General features: G+C 40.9%; 1 protein-coding gene across 1 annotated transcript in view; it reads left to right on the top strand.

The window, feature by feature from the left end:
* Window positions 1-5,078, top strand: part of LOC128690036 (pyrokinin-1 receptor) — a 243,610-nt gene extending 238,532 nt beyond the window's left edge. Inside the window, exons 4-5 of the mRNA XM_070088563.1 lie at window positions 2,148-2,443; window positions 3,477-5,078. Coding sequence (XP_069944664.1) covers window positions 2,148-2,434 — 287 coding nt within the window. The 3' untranslated portion in view covers window positions 2,435-2,443; window positions 3,477-5,078. The remainder of the gene's footprint in view (window positions 1-2,147; window positions 2,444-3,476) is intronic.
* Window positions 5,079-19,431: the final 14,353 nt, after the last annotated feature.

Below are 19,431 nucleotides of genomic sequence, written 5' to 3'. Positions count from 1 at the left end.
AACATTCAAGGTATGATAACACGGCGAATTGTTTTAATGGGAAGCTGTGTGTGTAATGAGGTGAAGGGCTCTTGATTCAAGTATCAGGAGCTGCTCTACTCTTCCTTGGATCAAAACTGATTACCCTCTATTAGGTAGGTACTGTATGACTCCCGTGTGGGTTTACCACTTCGCCCATCAGCAATAATAGTAGGGTTGTTAGAGGCAGGAGAGTAGAGGCAGTGATGCAGGAAACAGAGATGTTAGAGGCAATGATATCAGCGGCAGTGATACCAGAGGCAGTGAGGGTAACTCACAGCAGTCTCTGAAGGTGGCTGAGGTAGTCACTGCTCATCAGACATTATGGTATATGTATACAGCACCTGTCTGTCTCACATGCCTGCTTCACCTGCCTCCCATGTCTGACGGTACTAGCAAACGTAAACAAAATATGTGTATATATATATATATACGTTTGTGTGTGTTTGTGTGTGAGGTCTTTCTCTCTTTCTCTCTCTCTCTCTCTCTCTCTCACACACACACACACACACAACACAACCATTCTCACTTAATACCTTGCACTGTTTTCGACACAGTTGGTTCTGAGAATTTACGTTTATTCCACTTGATTAGAAACAATTTCCTGGGTTTACCTCTGGCAAGACGAGCAGCGTTCAAATACCCGGGAATATTTATCGTATTCCTGCCCGTCTTTGAGAATCCAATCTTTTCTTCCTCTCCAAATATGTTTAAGCAAGACTAGAAGCTTGTCAGACACACGAGGAGTATTCTTGAAATTGTTGTAAAGTGCCCACAGGTTGAAGATTAAGACACAAGTGCAACAGTTTGGTGTCTTTATTGATGAAAGGTTTCGCCTAAATAGATCTCTTCAGTCAGATACAGAGGGAAGTAGCAGAATTGAAATAAAGATGATGTAATCAGTCCATCAACCTTGGAGAAAAAGTATTTGAGGTGGTCAGTCCCTCAGCCTGGAGAAGCGTTCAGAGAATGTAGCAGAACTTTTCTCCAGGCTGAGGGACTGACCACCTCAAATCCTTATTTCATTACTACTGCTCCCCTCTGTACTGGACCGAAGAAGACTACTGTGTAGGCGAAACGTTTTTTCAATGTATAACCATGTATAACCAATTTTTTACATTGTTTACGCACGTATATCAACAGTATAAGTTGTGACATGAACCCTTGTAGTACTCCAGGAGTTACGTTAGACGTGTTGTAACTGCTTGCAGTCGTCATTCATGCAGTTACTGTATAATGTACACATCCAGCTGCTGATGTCAGGTATTATTTCCGTTGATGTCACGTATTATGGCCACTGATGTCTCTTATAAGTCATCTTAGTTTATCCATGTGAATCTTTACTGAATAAACATTGTAACCTATATTGTAGTTCGTATATAATAAATATATCTTAATGTATTTATTTATTATTTTACTAAATGATGCTTTATTGATTATAGCTGCAATATGTATACTTTTTGGAATGTTGTGAATTTGATATAAATGAGTGACTAGGTGTTCATTGATGACTGGTGTTATACATCATGGACTAGACTGCAGCAGTGAGAGAGACACCATTAACCAATGTATGTAATAAAGTCTTTGTTTCTGATAATTTCCCAGTTAACAGTAACAACCTAGTTGATCAGACCCTGATGCACCACGAGGCCTGGTCTCAGACCGGGCCGCGGGGGCGTTGACCCCCGAAGCCCTCTCCAGGTATACTCCAGGTAACTAGGTGAAGGTATATGTTAGGAAAATTACCATTAACGAAGATCACGAACCAGTGTCACTGGGGCTGTGTCGTCTGGCTTGCTACTGAAGAAATACAGTATATGATGAGTGTAAGAGATACTGAAGGTTATGCATCATGGGCCAATGATACTGACTTCATAACGAGAGAGGAATGGTGAGTCTTCATGCCGGTGAAGGGCTCCTGTTCCAAGGAATGGGATCTGCTCTTACCACCATCGCAGCACTCCTAATTAACTTCCCATTCCACAGTACTTCTTTGACGCCTACGGTTGTACAGCTTTTCCCCATAAATGGAGTGAAACTAGTTCTGTTCTTGTTAACAGTGATTTTGTTTTCACCTTTGTACACGTTCCCAAGACGACCCCCCACTTAACACCCGTGTATCTCCACAGGTTTGCAGGATTCAGAAGCCACCTTCGACAACTTCAAGAACGGCCTGAGCAGTCACCACCTGTCTCAGCAGGGCAGCAGACACCAGAGGACCTTGTCGATGCAGCACCGGCCTTACAGCAGAAGCAGCAGCACCGGTGCGAGCTTCCACCAGAGGTGCGGCAACCAGCGTCTGTACCACAGCCAGTACCACAGCAGCCGACCACAGCTGCTGCAGCACCACGGCGTCAAGACCTCCACGGCAGAGGAAGTGTTGAAGACCAATGGTGCTTCCCACACTTGGGTCTAACACTGACAGGTCGGTCATAACTTCCTCTTGAGGCTAGGTGTGTTTATACGCTGAGAGAGACACACTTCTCAGAGTATATACACAGAGAAGTGTGTCTCTCTCAGTGTATATACACAGAGAAGTGTGTCTCTCTCAGTGTATATACACAGAGAAGTGTGACTCTCTCAGTGTATATACACAGAGAAGTGTGTCTCTCTCAGTGTATATACACAGAGAAGTGTCTCTCTCAGTGTATATACATAGAAAAGTGTGTCTCTCTCAGTGTATATACACAGAGAAGTGTCTCTCTCAGTGTATATACACAGAGAAGTGTCTCTCTCAGTGTATGTACACAGAGAAGTGTTTCTCTCAGTGTATATACACAGAGAAGTGTGTCTCTCTCAGTGTATATACACAGAGAAGTGTGTGTCTCTCTCAGTGTATGAGGAACGATTTAACAATATGGAAAACCCATAATTGCTGGAAAATATTATATAGTAATTAAAACTGAAAATTTAGTGTTGATCTATAATAAGGAAATTAATTATCTATAATTTATAGAAAATACTATGTTACTCTTAAAGTAATTTAACCTCCAGATGCTAAAATAAATTAAGGGTATTTATTAAGTTTAACTGCTCATGTTTCCTGTTTGCCATGTTAGTTCATTTTTCTTATTTTTCTTTTGTATTTTCTTTTGTTTTCTGATCTGCTGCAAAATTACTAAGAATATAAGGATGAAGAGCACTGCAGCAGGCCTACTGGCCCATATAAGGCAGGCCCTTCTCACACACCTGTTTATTTAACATTTTCCTAAAGCTACTCAGGAATTTGCTTCAGTACTTCAGGTACTAGTCAAACCCAGCCTTTCTCACTCATTTATTTGTCTAAATGTCTTTTTAAAAACTACCCTCGGTGCTATTTCCGGAATTGGAAAAGTTACATCGATACTGAACACAGTTATGTGATGATTGTCATCGATATTGAACACAGTTATGTGATGATTGTCACGGGTTTTCAAAATCTGTTGTCGTCCTCTCTGACTTATTTTTGCTTCTTTCAGAGCGTCAGTGGACCAAGTGATGTAGTGTGACCAGTGATCTCCTTGGTAAGCTGACCTCCTGAACGTGAAGATGGTGGGAGGTGGCAGGTGGGATGGAAAATGTCGTGGAGGTGGCAGGAGGGATGGAAGATGTCGTGGAGGTGGCAGGAGGGATGGAAGATGTCGTGGAGGTGGCAGGAGGGATGGAAGATGTCGTGGAGGTGGCAGGAGGGACGGAGGATGTCATATTCTTCTCGTCATGGTATCACAGCCTTCCCGCCTTCCTAATGAAGAAAAACTCTATCAAGCCTCCTGGAACCATTCCTCCACGCATAGTCCTCCATATTCTCCAGAGAACTACATAGCCAGAAGGACATTGCCAGTATTCCTGGAACAGTTCCAGGCACTCTTCATGTCCTATAAAACGAACCACAGGAGAGACTCCAAGGTCCAGAAGCCACGTTCTTATTTAAGCTCCGGACACTTCATGTCGTGGAAAGCGACCGAGATCAGAATCGACGACCCAAGGAATTCGATTCACGTTCTTCTTGCAGTTCAGACAGACACTTTATGTACTGGAAAATGACATACAGGTGATTTCAAGCCAATGACCAACGTTCTTCAAGCAGTTTCAGGAGCTCTTTCTGTATTGCAGGAGCCAATGACCATCGTTCGTCGTACAGTATCTGGGATCTTGCAGGTCCTAGACACTGTTCATGCACAATGAGACCCAAAAGAACAAGTCAGAATCCCTCTTACAGTTTTAGACTCTTTCCATATACTGAGAGACGACCTACTGTCAGCTGGCCAGGGAAGCCAGGTGCTCAGCAGTTAATCTCGGGCCTTGACAACACTCATCCTCAAAGATAATACGCTCCTACTGCTCAAGTGTACCCAGATCCTCGGAGTGGTGAGGGTATTCCCTGTGCGTGCTGGAGTATGTCAGTCTTCACTCGTTACCTGTATCTTTGTGCTGATTAAGTAAATAGAGGGGAAGCATTACACAGAATAACACTATGTAATGAAGATTTAACACAGCCGCCTTATGTAAAAAGAAGTCTGTGATAGTTTATTATTATTATTATTATTATTATTATTATTATTATTATTATTATTATTATTATTATTATTGTCATTAATATTATTATTATATATTATTATTATAATTTTTATTGTTGTTGTTGTTGTTCCTGTTATTAATATTAAAATTCGCAAAACAGCACTAAACCCGTATAGGTCATTCAAGGCAATATTCATATCAACTTTATCTATCGGCACACTGAAAGCAGATTAACTATGATTGTAGATAGATGTGTCTATCACGTGAGCCGAGAAATAGATTTTTTTCCCCTGATACAGGATTTATACAGTGACCTGCTTCGTAATACATGTGACCTCTTGCCTGCAGATTCTGACCTGTACCAAACTGCAAATGACCTCAGTGTAGAGGTAAATTACTTATGTGGTAACACTGCGAGGATCTCATTCCTTACCTCGACAACTGTTGCCAGAAACATGGATATATCGTTAAGCTTTTTTTTTTTTTTCTGAGTTAAAATCTGTCTTTCGTACTTGAGAGATATCTCTTGAAATATCTCTTTTAATTAGTACTGTATAATGAGAGTGGAGAGTTTTGTGAATAATGTCATGGTTCTGACTAAATGCATTTTGGTACACATCTCTCAGAGTATAATGAGAGACATGACCTTATGTGTGTATCCACTCTTGTACCTACATAATGTACCTTTGAATGTGTATAATGCTTATATATATATATATATATATATATATATATATATATATATATATATATATATATATATATATATATATATATATATATATATAACACTTAGCTTAGCTAATATATGTAATATGTCAGACTTTATATTTATATTGTATGGCGTCAATTTCCAGCTTATTAGAATAGTCACCAACATGTATGTCAAATACATATACGCCAAATACATGTACGCCATATATATATACATATTTAGGCCAAATATATATGTACTTGAAGTGTTAGTTAAGAATATAATATGGCAAGTCTTGCCTACAACAACGCAGCTCACTCTTTAAATATTTTGATATATGATATTTTACTTCATAATTCTTAAACACACAATCCCTGTCTTATATATAATATAACTGTATATTGCTCTTGCAGACTCTCACGTGCATAAGTAATGATTGGGGGAATTACTTTGCCTATTGAGTGTAATTACTTTGCTGATTGTAATTCTGAATGATGATATATATATATATATATATATATATATATATATATATATATATATATATATATATATATATATATATATATATATATATATATATATATATATATATATATATATATATATATATATTGTTTCCACAGCATTTCATCCTGAATATAATTTTTAAAACGGAATATTAAGTATATTTTTGTCCTTTTCTTAATAATATACCTTCTGTCAAGGTCTGCTCAGACGCTAACATGGATATGTATACACACCTTTCAATGTATATACACCAAGAGGTGTGTATCTCTCAGTGTATATACACTGAGAGGTGTGTATCTCTCAATGTATATACACCGAGAGGTGTGTATCTCTCAGTGTATATACACTGAGAAATATGTATCTCTCACTGTATATACACTGAGAGGTATGTATCTCTCAATGTATATACACTGAGAGGTATCTCTCAATGTATATACACTGAGAGGTGTGTATCTCTCAATGTATATACACTGAGAGGTATCTCTCAATGTATATACACTGAGAGGTGTGTATCTCTCAATGTATATACACTGAGAGGTATCTCTCAATGTATATACACTGAGAGGTGTGTATCTCTCAATCTATATACACTGAGAGATGTGTATTTCTCAATGTATATACACTGAGAGATGTGTATCTCTCATTGTATATACACTGAGATGTGTGTATCTCTCAATGTATATACACTGAGAGACGTGTATCTCTCAATGTATATACACTGAGAGACGTGTATCTCTCAATGTATATACACTGAGAGACGTGTATCTCTCAATGTATATACACTGAGAGGTATACCATTATTACATTATTTTTGTACCTCATCAAGAAATAAAAATTTGTATTTATATGTGTATCGAGAAATTTAAAGTAACATGCGGGTGGACAGAGCAATATGGAAGAGTAGGAAAAAAAGGACGATGATAATAATGATTTTAGCTAATGCCATTAGCAGGAAAAGCAAAGGGAGGAGAACATACGAAAATGCCAAATAGACATATTAAATGGCTTATATGTCGAAGCCATTGGCTCTTGAAAGCGATAAATGGTGGAAAATGTGAGTACAGTGGAAGACAAGGATGCGTGCACAGTATTACTTGGCTGAATGGGCGTAGTTTTATCCGTTGAGGCAGTTGTTGGACTCGGTCAAGAAAAATGGCTGTAGATTATTTTTCTGTTGGAACTTGACGCTGTCCAGAGTTCTACTCGGCCAATGACAACGGCTGTTGTTTTCGTCGAGGTAATTCATGTACTATCCACATTATTGCATTCCTAGTGGTGCACTAAACTACTCAGTGCTATAGTTTATATGAGTAAGGGAGTTTGGCTTTCCTCAGTTGGACTGTTCACAGTTCTGCTGAGCCAAGGAATACTGCTCTAGTCTTTCACTGAGAGAACTGGGCTCTGTCCAGTACCCTCCTGGTATGTCCATGATTTTATTCAGACAGAGAAGTTGGACTGTCTACATTTCTAATAGGCGAAGGAAGAAACTAGTTTCTTCTTTATAGGAAATAAATAGATTTTTTTTCACAGTGCTACGTATGAAGGAAGATGGTGGTTTTTTTTTTCTTTTGACGAGAAAGTTGAACTCTATCCACATTTCCAGTTAATCAACCAGAACGTATGTAGGTTTTTGTCAAGGGGATTAACGGACTTATCATATTTATACTCATCGAAGAATAATTGTAGGTTCTTGTGGAGAGGGTGTTGGCTTCTGGGGGTTTCTGTTCATAATTCTACTACGCGAGGGAAAATATTACGAGTTTCAACAAGGGAATGCACCCTCGATAGACCCACGCGAGGTATTATTAGTACAATTTATATTAATGTATTTAGAGGGAGGCACTACATCTGTAGGGGTCGGACAGCACCTGGGGAAATGGAAGACAATCAGGTTTGAGCCAACGAAGAGAAGGACAGACTCAATTTCTTGTATTAAGAGAGTTTGTTGGGAAATTTTCTGAAGTATGTTTCGTAAAAGAATTTTTATGGCTCTGTCTACACTTCTCAGTCGCAGACAATGTTTAGTGTTTTATCGAGTTAAGCAGTGGACTTTTGGCTGCAGTTTTCTACTCGAGGAAAATGGCTGAGATCTCTCTTGATGAGGTAATTAATTGCCCACAAATCACTTAAGTCATGGTGAAAGATTATAGTTTCCTTCTACCAGGGAACTGGACTCTGTTCGTAGTTTTAGTCTGTCAAGAACAGGGACTGTAGGTTCATGAAGAAAGCTTATGTATTCTTCTATAGTTCTGCTCCGTGAAAATGGTTGTAGATTCTCTAGAGGAAATTACTGTCCACAGTTCTATCGAGTCAAGAAAATTTGCTGTTCTGTAGTTTCTTTCATCAAGAGAATTAATGAACTTTCATAGTTTTAGTCAAAGAAAAAGCTGTAGTTTGTCAAAGAATTTAGTGGAATCTATCCACAGATTTTCTCAATTAAGAAAAAAAGCTGCAGCTTGAGACAAGCTGTAGTTTCTTTCGGTGGAACTGGATTTCATAAGTAATTAAAAAAAAATTATTTTTTTCTTACAAACTATATTGGGTAAACTATATTTACCCAACATTTTACATTCAATACAGTTCATTTTCAGTTATATATGGCACTGTATTAAACAGTGTTTAATGAATGGATGTCAGACAGAAGAGAGCTACGATACAGTATACGGTACAGATGTGTATGGGCAGAGAGCAGGTGGATTGCCTCCTCTTTCTCTTTCCCACTTGCATCATACGCATATATATATACATATATATATATATATATATATGTACATATATACATATATATACATATACATATATATATATATATACATATATACATATATATATATATATACATATATATATATATATATATACATATATACATATATATATATATACATTTATTTTATTTTATTTTATTATCACACCGGCCGATTCCCACCAAGGCAGGGTGGCCCGAAAAAGAAAAACTTTCACCATCATTCACTCCATCACTGTCTTGCCAGAAGGGTGCTTTACACTACAGTTTTTAAACTGCAACATTAACACCCCTCCTTCAGAGTGCAGGCACTGTACTTCCCATCTCCAGGACTCAAGTCCGGCCTGCCGGTTTCCCTGAATCCCTTCATAAATGTTACTTTGCTCACACTCCAACAGCACGTCAAGTATTAAAAACCATTTGTCTCCATTCACTCCTATCAAACACGCTCACGCATGCCTGCTGGAAGTCCAAGCCCCTCGCACACAAAACCTCCTTTACCCCCTCCCTCCAACCCTTCCTAGGCCGACCCCTACCCCGCCTTCCTTCCACTACAGACTGATACACTCTTGAAGTCATTCTGTTTTGCTCCATTCTCTCTACATGTCCGAACCACCTCAACAACCCTTCCTCAGCCCTCTGGACAACAGTTTTGGTAATCCCGCACCTCCTCCTAACTTCCAAACTACGAATTCTCTGCATTATATTCACACCACACATTGCCCTCAGACATGACATCTCCACTGCCTCCAGCCTTCTCCTCGCTGCAACATTCATCACCCACGCTTCACACCCATATAAGAGCGTTGGTAAAACTATACTCTCATACATTCCCCTCTTTGCCTCCAAGGACAAAGTTCTTTGTCTCCACAGACTCCTAAGTGCACCACTCACTCTTTTTCCCTCATCAATTCTATGATTCACCTCATCTTTCATAGACCCATCCGCTGACACGTCCACTCCCAAATATCTGAATACGTTCACCTCCTCCATACTCTCTCCCTCCAATCTGATATTCAATCTTTCATCACCTAATCTTTTTGTTATCCTCATAACCTTACTCTTTCCTGTATTCACCTTTAATTTTCTTCTTTTGCACACCCTACCAAATTCATCCACCAATCTCTGCAACTTCTCTTCAGAATCTCCCAAGAGCACAGTGTCATCAGCAAAGAGCAGCTGTGACAACTCCCACTTTGTGTGTGATTCTTTATCTTTTAACTCCACGCCTCTTGCCAAGACCCTCGCATTTACTTCTCTTACAACCCCATCTATAAATATATTAAACAACCACGGTGACATCACACATCCTTGTCTAAGGCCTACTTTTACTGGGAAAAAATTTCCCTCTTTCCTACATACTCTAACTTGAGCCTCACTATCCTCGTAAAAACTCTTCACTGCTTTCAGTAACCTACCTCCTACACCATACACTTGCAACATCTGCCACATTGCCCCCCTATCCACCCTGTCATACGCCTTTTCCAAATCCATAAATGCCACAAAGACCTCTTTAGCCTTATCTAAATACTGTTCACTTATATGTTTCACTGTAAACACCTGGTCCACACACCCCCTACCTTTCCTAAAGCCTCCTTGTTCATCTGCTATCCTATTCTCCGTCTTACTCTTAATTCTTTCAATTATAACTCTACCATACACTTTACCAGGTACACTCAACAGACTTATCCCCCTATAATTTTTGCACTCTCTTTTATCCCCTTTGCCTTTATACAAAGGAACTATGCATGCTCTCTGCCAATCCCTAGGTACCTTACCCTCTTCCATACATTTATTAAATAATTGCACCAACCCCTCCAAAACTATATCCCCACCTGCTTTTAACATTTCTATCTTTATCCCATCAATCCCGGCTGCCTTACCCCCTTTCATTTTACCTACTGCCTCACGAACTTCCCCCACACTCACAACTGGCTCTTCCTCACTCCTACAAGATGTTATTCCTCCTTGCCCTATACACGAAATCACAGCTTCCCGTCATATATATATATATATATATATATATATATATATATATATATATATATATATATATATATATATATATATATATATATATATATGACGGGATGTTCCAGAGATGGGACACAGACACAAGAGGTCACAATTGGAAGTTGAAGACTCAGATGGATCAAAGGGATGTTAGGAAGTATTTCTTCAGTCATAGAGTAGTCAGGCCGTGGAATAGCCTAGAAAGTGACGTAGTGGAGGCGGGAACCATACATAGTTTTAAGGCGAGATATGATAGAGCTCATGGGGCAGGGAGAGAGAGGACCTAGTAGCAATCAGCGAAGAGGCGGGGCCAGGAGCTGTGACTCGACCCCTGCAACCACAAATAGGTGAGTACAAATAGGTGAGTACATACACACACACACCAACACACACACACACACACACACCCACACACACAAACACACACACACACACACACACACACACACACACACACACACACACACAAACACACACACACACACACACACACACACACACACACACACACACACACACACACACACACACACACACACACACACACACACACATACACATACAACAGGCCTAGTGTCTAATCGACATGTGCCTATGACAAAATGGTAACTAACGTACATATGCATGTGTATGTACATGGTATGTACATATGAACACTTACACATGGAATAGTTAAAGTTTACATACACATGTATACACATTTTTACATTAATCTATCTAACACTTGTATGACCACTCTGCACTACTTGTTTCTTTTATATACATTGAGATAGAGGAGACTGGACTTATAAGATACGGGGATACCATTCGCGAATGGAAAATCTTATTATACTTACAGAGAAGCGGTAAAGCAGTAGGGTGTTAATCACCGTACACCTATTTCCCTAACAGCAAACAGAAAGCAATATCTGAATGTCAGCGACTACTGTTGGTCACTTCGAGTTTAAAAAGATCTTAAAGGAACTCCTGGGAAAATAGTCACAGTGCTTGGAATTTATGGGTTATCCTGGGTTATGGGTTGCCCGTGGCCTGGTAGGCAACGCTCTCGCTTCACACACTGAGTGCCCGTGGTTCAATCCCCGGCAAGGGTGAAGACATCGTGGGTGTTTCCTTACACCTGTTGCCCTGTTCACCTAGCAAGCAAATAGGTACCTGTGTGTTTGTCGACTGATGTGGGTCGCATCCTGGGGACAAGATTGAGGACCACAGTGGAAATAAGACAGATAGTCCTCGATGACGCACTGCCTTTCTTGTGTTATCCTGGGTGGTTAGCCCTACGAAGTTAAAAATCCGAGCCAAATCTTATCTTACCAATCATAATGGGTTACTAGACCATACGAAGTCTTTCTACTATGCTTTTGGTAGACAGAGGTTCGAACCTCTGCCATTTAACTTTATGAATAATCAAAAAGTATTAAGCGCTGTACATAAATATTTTGCTTGTACAGCAATTCGTTATTGATAAGACTGCAAATTACGTACATGTACTCATATACTGCACTTTCTGTGCATGATGCTAGCCTGGAGAGATATACACTCTAAAATACAAAAAAAATTATTTTAATCTTCCCCCCCAAAAAACCGCCATATAGTATAATAAATACTAGCGTTGAATTACCTTTAAGGGTCTGCGACAGATTTAACAATATTTTGTAAATATACTAGTTACTCATTAAAATAGTCGTTTTCTTTAATAGCCATAGCCTCTACAGAAAATAATAATTACGGGTAAACTCACCTAAAATATTCAGTGTTTAAATTTCCATTTCTTTGTAGCATTTTTTTTAATTGGGTTAACTATGCATATGCTTTTACGAAATAGCGTTCTAAATTTTATTAATAGCGTAATTAGGTACACTGTTTTTCGTAGACAAGCAAATATAATAGTAATGGCATTTTATTTTTAGTAAGGAAATGCACCATAATTTGCTCCTGACAACATGTCTTAGTCACGTAATGATCCACTCAGGATCATATACTCTGGGAGATGCATGTCTCTTGATGTATATACACTGAGTGGTTACTTTAATCCTCATTTTAGGAATTAAAGTATTCTTGATTGATGGTGGTCAGGTGACATGTAGCCTTAATGACTCTCGTGGAAATTTATTTATTTATTTATTTATTTATTTATTTATTTATTTATTTATTTATTTATTAACAATTTGAGCACACATACAGAGGTACAAAAAAATACAGATAAGAGCAGCATGCCAAAGCCACTTATACTATGCATAGCATTACGGGCTGGCTTAAAAGTAACTAAGCAATGATGAAATCAGTGATAATACATTATTGTAGACAGATAACTATAAAGCACAAGTGAGTATTACAAAGACAGGTCATATGGTTGCTTGCATTGTTGTACATTCAGTCGTATGGAGTATTCTGTTAGGGAGTGTATTTAAAAAATAATAAAGTTAGATTGGGTTTTAGGTTTAACATTTATGTGATATAATTGTGAGAAACATTTAAGATATACAATTTATAAGGTTCAGTTATTCAGTATTTATTTGGTTTTGGGTGAGTAAGTGATCTTTGAGAAGAGACTTGAATTTATAAACAGGTAGTGTTTCTTTTATATTTACAGGTAATGAATTCCAGATTTTAGGGCCTTTTATGTGCATTGAGTTTTTGCATAGTGTGAGATGGACACGAGGAACATCAAAGAGTGATCTGTGCCTTGTGTTATGGTCATGTGTTCTGTTGAGGTTGGCAAGGAGATGTTTGAGGGGAGGGTTAATATCAGAGTTAAGTGTTCTATGTATGTAATAGGTGCAATAATAAGTATGGATGTTTTGTATGGTGAGTAGGTTTAGTGTATTGAATATTGGTGGAGTGTGCTGCCTGTAGTGAGAATTTGTTATCATTCTAACTGCAGCCTTTTGTTGGGTAATTTGTCTGACTTTGTCTGACTATTGGGGGGGGGCGGTTATCCTGAGTAATCTACACATATACTGCTATGTATGATTTGTGAAACTGTATTTATGTGTACCTGTAATTTAATAAACTTACTTGTGTAGTCGAAAGGTTTTAAACTTAATTAACCAGCCTAACCGGCTGGTCAGTGGGGCCTCTGGTATCGTGACCGTAGCCTTCCTCTGGCTTCCCAGCCTATCTCATAAAAGTAAAAGGTCACATAGTATGTAATGTTAAATTGAATGTTGCCACATAATAAAAATTAGGTCATATTGTTAGACTTAATTTCTATGCAAATTATTACATAAAACTACAGTATTGGTAACATTTTAAATTATACATGAGGCCATAATACTTTATTAAATTAAGGTCACACACAGAGAGCCTGAGCTTGCTATCACCTGCAGCTCATAAGACTGCCATCCCCACGAGCCCCTTTGGGGCGGGGCAGATGGCAGACCAGAGGCCTAGCTTCTCCCTATGAGCCCCTTGAGGGCGGGGACTGTGGCTAGGCCTAGGGAGAGTTGGTCCCAAAGATGAGGGGGTACTTGTACCTCCTCCCATGGGAGACATACGTCTCGAGACACTCCCCAGATAGGGAGCCAAGGCCGGGTCACCACTACTTGGAAAAGACCCGGGCCGGGAGAATACCGGCGAATAAGAAAAAAAAAATAAGGTCGCACATCAAAGTATTATGGAGATGAAAGTGAATATTATTTTAATCTGGTACTGTTGTAACACAGACCTGAGCCTGGTCACAGACAGGGCCTCGGGGGCGCTGACCCCCTGAAACCCTCTCCGGGTAATTATTATATTCACAGGGAGCACTAAACTCGTAGGGAATAAATAAAACTGTCAAGAAGGATCATGGAAGTTTAAACACTGAGTAGCTTTACAAAACAAGTTAGACGAATAGATGAGGCAAGTGAACATTAGTAAAGTAAATTGTAGGAAGCTTCCTGGCATTGTAGAACCTCTTGGTAACAAAAGTTAGATTCATTACATGGAATATTGCTACTGACGATGCCGTGACGGGATGTGTCTGTCCCTCTCACACTGAACTGCAGTCATGGCTGGTCAGTTCGTGAACCTGGAACAATCAGCTGTACGGATGGGGATAGAACCCATGACGAGAGACTCGTAAAACTCTAGGCCAGTGCGAAAGCCATTGGCCTGGAGTTGTACGACTCACTTACCATGGGTTCTAACCGCACCCGTGCACTGCTTTGTTCACAATCGTTTTAGTACGATTTGGTAAGCCTTGAACAATATCTGGAAACCACCATTCTTGAACAGGAGGTGAAGGAGGTCAAAAGAATTCTGTATGGGAGTGAGCTTCCCCCCTGTTATAGTACCAGAACAAGATTACAAATTATCCCAGAAGCTACGGTTTAATAAGGCGTTAAAATACTTTACTGTAAAGAACTTTGTACTATGCTACACCGTTCCTGCATAAGAGAGAAGCAACTTTGGTGTAAATTTGCATAATGTATTGCGTCAGGACCAACTCTGCACCTTTGTCAGTGTTAGCTCGGTAACACAACATGGTGACACACTGTGGCATGCTTCAGTGGCCATTATCAACGCAGGGCATTACTTGGGAAAATCCAGTAAGAACCACATCCCTAAAGTGGGAGACATCAACGACTCTATTTACTATTATATAGGAGACACTGGCCATGCAGTCTTCCAGATTCAGTCTGGCAGCTTTACTGTCAACATGTGTTATAACTGCCATAATTCTTAGAACAAGATGAGTATGATAATAATGGAACTGCAAATATCTTCAATATATCTCTTACTGCGGGAAAATTCAGCGAACCATTATAGGGGAGGGAAATTTCATCTACGTACAATGGTTCGTAGCAGAACCTAATGGTTGCAAGACTCCTGGATTTTCCTGGATTGTTGATGCAGTTCTTGTCTGTAAGAGGCACTTGAACCTCAGCTGACTAGCAAAACGCAACTGGCACTTCTCCATTACCCTGAAGAGCGAGACTTAATAGCCCATTGTCACTTACTGAGGTTCAAGTGAGCACCCGCCAGTGTATTCAGACCAAGCATATTCAACTAGGTCAGTACATTCACTGCAATATTGCAAATGGAATAACAGATAAAAAATAGGAGAAAATGCTAATGAAAGATAATACTAAAATAATAATATTAACGTGCTAGTAATGAAAATCATAATAATAATAATAATAATAATAATAATAATAATAATAATAATAATAATAATAATAATAATAATAATAATAATAATAATAATAAAAATAAAAATAGAAGTAAAATATAGTTGATTTGCAAATACAGGGAAATACATTTCATACAAATAATACATAAGGTTATGTACACTGAGAGGTGTGCATTTCTCAGTACTTATGTAACCACAACAACTACCACCACAACTACCACCACCCCAACAACCACCACCACAACCATCACCAAAACTACCACCGCCACCACCACCACAACTACCACCACCACCACAACTACCACCACCACAACTACCACCACCACAACTACCACCACAATCACAACTACCACCACAACAACTACCACCACCACAACTACCATCACCACAACTACCACCACCATCACCACAACTACCATCACCATCACAACTACCTCCACCACCACAACTACCACCACCACAACCACAACTACCATCACCACCACAACTACCACGACCACCACCACAACTACCACCACTATCACCACAACTACCACCACCACCACCACAACTGCCACCACCACCACCACAACTATCACCACCACCACCACAACTACCACCACCACCACCACAACTACTACCACCATCACCACAACTACCACCACCACCACCACCACCACCACCACCACCACCACCACCACAACTACCACCACCACCACAACTACCACCACCATCACCACAACTACCATCACCACCACAACTACCACCATCACCACCACAACTATCACCACCACCACCACAACTACCACAACCATCACCACAACTACCATCACCACCACAACTACCATCATCACCACAACTACCATCACCACCACCACAAGTAACACCACCACAACTACCACCACCATCACCACAACTACCATCACCACCACAACTACCATCACCACCACCACAACTAACACCACCACAACTACCACCACCACCACCACAACTACCACCACCACAACTACCACCACCACCACCACAACTACCACCACCACAACTACCACCACCACCACCACAACTACCACCACTACAACTACCACTTCCACAACCACCACTGTTTAATGGGTTTGCTTGGTCTTCTGGTAGCGGGGAGTAAATGATAACTTCTTCGGAGGCTTCTTTCTTCATTGTTAAGTCGTGGTTGGTACACAGGCTTGTGTGTTTGTGCCCATGGCCCTGGCAGGGCCATCCCACGAGAGAGAGCTGGGAGTACAGTGGATCCTCAACCAACGATATTAATCCATTCCTGAGAGCTCATCGTTAGTCAAAATTATCGTTAGTCAAGTTAATTTTCCTCATAAGAAATAATGGAAATCAAATTAATCCGTTCCTGACACCCTAAAGTATTGAAAAAAAAATTTTTACCTCATGAAATATTAATTTTAATACACAAACTGAAGAAGACATGTACAATTACATGACACTTACCTTTACTGAAGATCGGGTGATGATTGATGGGATGGGAGGAGGGGAGAGTGTGGATGGTGTTAGTGTTTAGAAGGGGAATCTCCTTCCATTAGGACTTGAGGTGTCAAGTCCTTTTCCGGGGTTACCTCCCTTCTTTTAATGCCACTAGGACCAACTTGAGAGTCACTGGATCTCTGTCGCACAGCATATCTGTCCATAGAGATCCGTACCTCCCCTTCCTTTACGATTTGTCTAAAATGGGCCACAACATTGTCATTGTAATAGTCACCAGCACGGCTTGCTATAGCTGTGTTAGGATGATTTTCATCCATAAAGGTTTGCAGTTCAACCCACTTTGCACACATTTCCTTAATCTTTGAAGTAGGCACAATTGATTCCACAACTGGCATAGGCGTCTCAGGGTTAGCCCCAAACCCTTCAAAATCTTTCTTAATTTCCATACTAATTCTCACCCTTTTTATCACAGGGATGGCACTAGAAGCTTTCTTGGGGCCGATGGTGACTTATTTTGCAGGTGCAATCACTAAAAATGCTGTGATAACATGAAATGTTCCGATTGTATGTTTGGATGTGACCGCGGTGGCTGGCTGGCTTGTAAACACTGGCCAGAAGTGGATGTGTCTCAGAGGGAACGAATAGTGTTGGTCGAGTTTTTTAGCGCTAGTCGAGGAAAAATTTTTGCGTTAAAATGTATCGCTAGTCAGATTTAACGTTATACGATGCCATTGTTGGTCGAGGGTCCACTGTACTTGTGTCTTGCTGCTAGGCCGCTGTGTGTGTGAGAGCGTGGCAAGGCCAGGCAGGCTGAAGTGGCCACCAAGAGGCTTATAGGTGGCAGCACCAGCATGGCGCGAAATATGAACTGAGCTGGCAGACAGCATGGGCTGTCTGTGCAGACAGTACAGGCTGTCTACATATGCTCGGCCACCTACCGCGCGTCGTCCCGACGCGAAAATACTGGTGGTAAAAGAAACTCGGTCTCTCTCTCGTAGGAACAGGGCACAGAACACAAAATAAAAACATATATATACATATGAACATGGAAAAAAAAAACTTCCTACAGGGAGGGAAGAAAAAAACATGTGGGGTGTGCTAAACATCGTGGTCATAGGCAATGAGCATCGAAGGGCATCACTGCACGCCTTCCTGCGTCTGGACAGATACTGCAACACAGGAGACATCGCTGCGGCTGAGCTGTGACGTAACAGGGTATGGTCTCCTCTGGAACGGTGAAGCAGTCATCGTAGGAGTCGCTGCAGGTTTCACTCAACCTGGGGCACGACATGCTGGTGCCCTCGAGTGAGGCGTCGACAAAACTCGGCAACTGGGCAGGACTTCTGGCAAGCAACTCAGGAGGACACTTCTCGACTGGTACTGTCGCTGGGCTGTCACTGCCGGCGAGTGTGGAGCGAGTTGTGGAGCGAGTCGTGGCAGAGACGACTGGGCGAAACATCTGGGAGTCGTAACATCATACACCAGACTGCAGTGAGAGAGCTAGCAGTCAAAGTGACATCATCTTTGTGCAGGCTGCTCACTGAAGCTTGTGACACGAGGCTGACACAGCGCCTGCCGACAGGGTTAACTGTGGCTTGGCAAGTATCATTCTCTCGGCAGTTGGAGTTATAGCAGAGGTTAGTCTAAGCGTCCCCAGACTTGTTTCTCTACATATAACTGCATTCTGAAGGTCTGGAGGTGAAGTGAAACAAATCTCGATGGGAATCGTAGCAGGTACGATTCTGCAGAACAGGAATCGTAGCAGGTACGATTCTGCAGAACATCACGAGCAACGAGCATAAGAACTTTCTGTACAAGAGGGCTCGGTCACTCGGGGCTGTCTTGACATCAGCTGTCATACGCACTGGTCACACGGGTGACTTAGCACAGTGGTGCTACTCAGGTCTGGCTCAGACCTCACTGGACACACGGAAACCTTACACACTGCGGTACATACGGTACACTAACATGTGAGAACACTGACTGAGAGGAATTAATTAACACACGACATATATCTTCTCTCAATCTTCTCGACAATACTAAAATAATTACTGAACACTCGATGGTGACATCATGTGATGTCAGGTGTGATGACGCGAGGTGACGTCAGCAGCACTGTGACGTCAGCAGACATCTCGAGGTGACGTCAGGCAGATATCGTGACGTCATGAAGTCGGCCAGCATCGTGGGTGACGTCGATGTGATGCGGGCAGCAGACCACAGCATGAGGCCTGGGACATATGGTAACTCACATGGCTGGTAGATCCACGTGACATCGCCCACACCCACGTGGCGTCGTGATCCACGTTGCATCGTGATCTATGTGGCATGGTGATCCACGTAGCTTCGAGTGGCCTCGGGCACTCGGATACACAGCTCTGGCAATGAATCACA

Source organism: Cherax quadricarinatus, chromosome 25 (assembly GCF_038502225.1).
Source record: "Cherax quadricarinatus isolate ZL_2023a chromosome 25, ASM3850222v1, whole genome shotgun sequence".
NCBI classification, from domain to species: domain Eukaryota; kingdom Metazoa; phylum Arthropoda; class Malacostraca; order Decapoda; family Parastacidae; genus Cherax; species Cherax quadricarinatus.
This window is presented reverse-complemented; position numbering and strand designations above follow the sequence as displayed.